Source organism: Pseudorca crassidens, chromosome 16 (genome assembly GCF_039906515.1).
Source record: "Pseudorca crassidens isolate mPseCra1 chromosome 16, mPseCra1.hap1, whole genome shotgun sequence".
Lineage (NCBI taxonomy): Eukaryota > Metazoa > Chordata > Mammalia > Artiodactyla > Delphinidae > Pseudorca > Pseudorca crassidens.
In genome coordinates, this window is record NC_090311.1 from 531,311 (window position 1) to 536,369 (window position 5,059).

General features: G+C 56.7%; 1 protein-coding gene across 5 annotated transcripts; it reads right to left on the reverse strand.

Moving 5' to 3' along the window:
* Positions 1 to 1,418: 1,418 nt before the first annotated feature.
* On the reverse strand, positions 1,419 to 5,035 carry ZNF511 (zinc finger protein 511). Of its 5 annotated transcripts, none has more exons than XM_067708958.1 (7): positions 4,883 to 5,035; positions 4,589 to 4,662; positions 4,093 to 4,294; positions 3,817 to 3,941; positions 2,544 to 2,693; positions 2,095 to 2,153; positions 1,419 to 1,724 (listed from the first exon to the last, which is right to left on the reverse strand). In XM_067708958.1, the coding sequence occupies exons 1-7, from the start codon at positions 5,033 to 5,035 to the stop codon at positions 1,675 to 1,677; spliced, it is 813 nt and encodes a 270-aa protein (XP_067565059.1). In that variant the 3' UTR covers positions 1,419 to 1,674. The 5 variants fall into 5 exon arrangements, with proteins under 5 accessions (XP_067565059.1, XP_067565058.1, XP_067565060.1 ...); XM_067708957.1 differs by having other exon boundaries at positions 1,419 to 1,753; XM_067708959.1 differs by lacking the exon at positions 2,095 to 2,153 and having other exon boundaries at positions 1,419 to 1,753.
* Between the last annotated feature and the right edge of the window lie 24 nt (positions 5,036 to 5,059).

The window sequence follows — 5,059 nt, forward strand, 5'->3', positions numbered from 1 at the left end:
AGGCACATGGGCTCCAGGGCGTGTGGGCTCCGTAGTTTGTGGTGCACAAGCTCAGCAGTTGTGGCGTGTGGGCTTAGCTGCCCCGCAGCATGTGGGATCCTAGTTCCCCGACCAGGGATTGAACCCACATCCCCTGCATTGGAAGGCGGATTCTTTACCACTGGACCACTAGGGAAGTCCCTCTTTTTTTCCTAATAATTTATTTTAAAGTTAAAGTGGTCCTAGATCATAGCTCCCCAGTCACATGACAGAAGCAAATACTAATTTTTTCAGGAAGAACCCAGACATGTTAGAGAAACTCCAGAGGTAAAATTCCAAGAAATACAAACTCACAGCCAAAAATCACAGAATTCATCAGGAAACAAGGCACCATGAGTGAGTCAACAGAAAAAATTGACAGAAAAATCAGACCCACAGAGTCTTCAAACATTGATATTAGCAATCAGAGAACGTACAATAAGTTTAACATGTTAAAAAAGAAAAGAATGAGTTGAAAACGTGATAAACAGAAGTTATAAAGTCCAGCAAATTAGAAAAACAACATAGAACTTAAAGAATTGAAAATTGTAACTATGGAAATTAAACACTGAATGAGTTCAACAGCACATTTGATACAGCTGATCAGAAAATTAGTGAACTGAAAAGTGGATCTTAAGAAATTATCCAGAATGTAGCAAAGACAGATAAGGAACGGGAAATACGGAAGGGCTGTTAGAAGACGGAGGGCGTCTGACGTACATTTGGTTGGGGTTTTAGAAGGAGAAGGGACAGAGATTGGAGTAAAGACAATATTGAAAAGATAAAATCCAGATTCAAAACACTCAACAATGAGCAGTGGGGCGATGAGTACCTTCCCCTGACATCTTAGTGGAACCACAACAGACAAAGAGGAGACAAGTAATCTTCCAAAGAACAACTTCAAACTGACACCCACCAGCCCCGACCCGTGTCTGCAGAGCTGTGCGCAGGGCTTGGCGGGGGCGGTCGCAGGCCGGCAACCGCTGCCGCCACCAGACTGGAGCCCAGAGTGGGAGCAGCCGGGCGAGATGGGCCGAGCGGGGCCTCGGGCGGGCACGGCAGCACCGGGCACCGCAGGGGGACAGCTGGCTGGTGCGTCCCCACTCCCCAGGTCCAGCCCGGGGGGCCCTGATGTCATCAAATCGGAGCTAAGCCAGCTGCCGGCCTAGGTCTGCGCTCCGCCCTCCCCGGCCCGGGTCCCTCCCAGCTCCCCAGCCCCACCCGAGGCTTCTGCTCACCTTGCCAAGCGCGGGAGCGAGGACCACAGGCGTCTCCCTTGAAGCCCTGATGAGCTGTGCAAGCCAGTCACCCCCTCTGAGAAGCGGCCGCTGGAAACAAAGTCCTCACCAGTAACTGCTGCTATCTCCCTCCCCCCAAAACAGAACGTCGACCAGAGACCGTTAATGATAACCATTTACTCCACGTGTTTCACAAGGACGTTGGGGGGCGGGGGCTGCTCCCCACACCCCAGTCACCGCACGAGGGGGCCCTTCCCGGAATCCGCGGCTCCCCCACAGCTTCCCACATAGCCACCGGCCTCGTTCAGTCGGTCACAGGCCCGCGACATGGAGGGTGGCACGGGCCAGGGTCCTGGGGCCCCCGTGGCGGGGAGGAAAAGCCCGGCAACACCGCCACAGGGCCGCAGAGGAACCGCCGTTACTGGTGCTTATTTCTCTTCTTGGCCCTTTTAAATCCTCGTGAGGCACCTTGACCAAAACAGATGGTAGATGGTATCCTGAAATGAAAGACACCTTCACGCTAAACTGCTACGCTTTTGCTCACAAACAACCCAATTCATGCTGGCAGTCTCGTGGGCTCGCGGGGGTCTGATTCTTGCTCTGGACACTCCCTCTTCCCCCGTGAACCGTGCAGGGTGTCCGCTGGCTCTCACCCGGACTCTCCCCTCCCCGGCTGCAGCAGGCCAGCTGCTCCAAACCTGCTTCCGGTGGGAGACGCTCCCTGCCACTGACTACCTGCCGCCGACCACCTACTGCCAACCATCCACCCCGGAGAATGTGTCCGGGCTCCAGCTCAGGCTCCCTGTGACCCGCCCTCCAGGTGGCACCTGGGACTCACTCTCAGGCCAAATTCTGGGCAACTGTGCGAGGGCAGCTGAAGGACACGAGTTCATCTCCCTGTCGGTTTGAATTTATGGGCGATTTCTTCCATTTCTCCAACATTTACCCCCAAATTAGATTTGAAATCAACTTTATCCCCTACAAAAGCACAGTTAACACTAGAAACACAGCCTCGTAGGTTGTAACTCGAGCAATTACACCCTGGGTCTCTCCATCCCAGCTTAGGCCATGGTCAAAGGGGCCAGTGCTTTGCAGTCCTGTGCTGCTGGGGCCCCAGGTCGTCCGAGGGCAGCAGGATGGTTGGCTTTCACCTCCCGCTGAAGCCAACGCTCCAACCCAGGGGCGGTTTCTCTCAGCGGGAACTGGGCCGGCCCAGAGTCAAACCCAGAATTCTCCAGGAGAAGCACAGATTCAGAACCTGCTTCAGAAAGGTGCCCGGGTACTGACCTGTGGCTGTAGGCCCGCCTCTCTCCCGCGGGTGCTGGTGGGGGCTCCACGTGTTCAGAGCAGACTTCCATGGCGTCGCCTTCCGACGGCACCCCATCATCCCCCAGGGCTTCTGCCAACACCTGCTCAGCGGCACCGGGCATGACTGGGCTGGGGAAGACAGGTGGTGAGGACGCTCCCGGGTGTCAGTGCCTGCAGCCCCCGCTTCCCCCAGGACTGAATTCGCAAAGCTATTTTATGACTGTTTTATCAGAGAGTAATTTTCAGGCTACCAGAATGTGGAGAAGTGAATGTTCATATGATGTAAGCCATATTCTATGAATTTAGGGATGATGGTCACACTCCGTCTTTTAAAAATAGTATTTTTATGGTGTCACACGGTAAATGACTACCAACGGTACCAAACGTCTCTCCGTTACAATTACTGAGAAATTTACTAAAAGCAACCATACAATACTGAGCGTCTCCTTCTTAACACCAGTGTCTCAATCCAGCATCGTAGGGTTTTTCTCCTTCAAACGATTCCTTGGAAAGGAAGGAGCTACCTTATACTCAAGGCCTTATAAAAATCTCCCATATTGAAGTCAGTTCTCCAGATTATTCTACTGTCAAAAGTAAAGTTCTGTCTGGGGACAACAATTTAGTCTGAAACGACTTCAATCAATGCAACTTTTAGATGGTGATGAAGTTTCACCTGAGGAAATCAGTTAATGAAAAGGCAAAGTAACATAACACGCACTTACGGGCTACTCCCAGAGGTACTTCCCACAGTGCATTCTGAACAGTCACATGTAACACGTGGCTGTGCCGTCAAGTTTGTAAACACATACTGACGGGAAAAGGGAAAAACCGACGGCCCCACGTGAGGTGAGGGGCTCACGGCCTGGGACAAATTCCCCAAGGCCCACATGAGGATGGAAGGGAGGTGATGAGCGGGGTGGAGATGAAACGTGAATGTAGAGGGGCGTGGTGGTGTTCGTGCACGCCCGGCAGACCCCAAGATGGTACCCCAGCCACTCCCAGCACAGGCCCGGGGAAGGCAGGCTCTCCCCTTCCCGTCCTCCCTGCAGCCGGCGGGGCCACACACAGAACCACTCCATCTGCTTAACCCCTCTCGGTTAAGGACTCCCGATTTGTCAGGGCTTCTGTAACCTGCAGCTAAATGTAACGTTAGCGGCAGGGATGCTGAACGAGGGCATCTGCACCCTCAAAGTCTATGCACGCAAAGGCTTTCTAGGCTCGGGAGGCGGCTCCGCGGCGCACCGCCACGCACCCTCTGCTTTTCCTTGGTTTATCGAAGCGGAAGTCCGCAGGGTAGAGATGACGCATCACCAGGTGCTCCTTCCGGTCTCTGCTGGTTCTGAACTTCTCTGTGCAGCCCTCCACCAGGCACTGATACTGAAATGGAAACAGCATCACCCCACCCTGACCCCAGGGCTGCCCATCTCACCGCGCTCTGACCCCAGGCTCTGGCACCACGAGGCACACGGCTCAGGGACGAGCCCCCGTGATGCCTGCCCTTGGCCTCAGCGGGCGAGCTGTCACCCACCATGTCCTGCCGCTCGGCCAGAATCTGGAAGAGGGAGTCGTGCCACTCCAAGATGTGGGTGTCCAGCAGGTGTCCAGAAGGGAAGGCCCGCTTGCAGAAGGAGCAGACGTTTCTGTGCAGAGTGTGGTAGTGGTGCTCGTAATCCTCCAGGGCGTCGAACACCTGGCAGCAGCCGGCCACCTGACACGTGAACTCGGGTACCCTGGCAGAGGAACGCCTGGTGGGGATGCCATTCCACAGCGGACAGAACGTCGGGCTCCCTGTCACCACTCCCCTTTAAGTGGACTGATAAAGCTTCGGATTTTCTCTTGCAAGCCCAAATCCTACTTTCACAACAATTACATTTTTACAGACAAGCTAGGCGGTGGTGAGGCCAGACACGCAGGCTTCCGTGGTGGTACAGGCAGAGTAGCGGGGCGGGCACCAGGGGCGGGGCGGGCAGAGGGAGGGGCCCGGAGAGGGCAAGAAGGGCCCCTTGCTGGGCCACAGCACTAACCTGGGCCTCTCGGGCGCCCCGCCCACCTGCGTGAGCACATCCTGGAGGTAGAGGTGCCGCTGCACGTCCCCTTCCTGCGGGAGACAGCGTCCTGGGTTCTGACCCGGCTCCACCCCGGGCCCCGCCCCTAGGACCCCGGCCCCACCCAGAGCCTCAGCCCCGCCCACCGGGAGTCTGCCCCCGCCCCACCCAGGCCCCGCCCCAAGCATTTCCCCCGCCCCATCCAAGCCCTGCCCCCAGGGCGCCGGCTCCGCCCCCACCCACAACCGCTCTCTCCTTCCTCGGGTCACGCACCTCAAAGAAGTCGTGCTCCCGTGGGAAGCGCACCGGGCGCGGCGCGAAGCGGAAGGGCGCGGTCCTGGCCGCGGGGTCCCGCTCCACGGGTAGAGGCTCGGCCGACCCGGGTGCCCCAGCCAGGCGTGCGTGCAGCGCGGGTGGCAGCTGCATCGCCCTGAGCGCCGGCGGCGCCAC

Coding starts and splice junctions, on each gene's coding strand:
- ZNF511 (XM_067708957.1), bottom strand. CDS start 5,035: ATGCAGCTGCCACCCGCGCTGCACGCACGCCTGGCTGGGGCACCCGGG. Junction 4,663..4,882: donor GGGAGCACGACTTCTTTGAG/GTGCGTGACCCG, acceptor TGTCTCCCGCAG/GAAGGGGACGTGCAGCGGCA. Junction 2,694..3,816: donor AAACCAAGGAAAAGCAGAGG/GTGCGTGGCGGT, acceptor TGTCTTCCCCAG/CCCAGTCATGCCCGGTGCCG.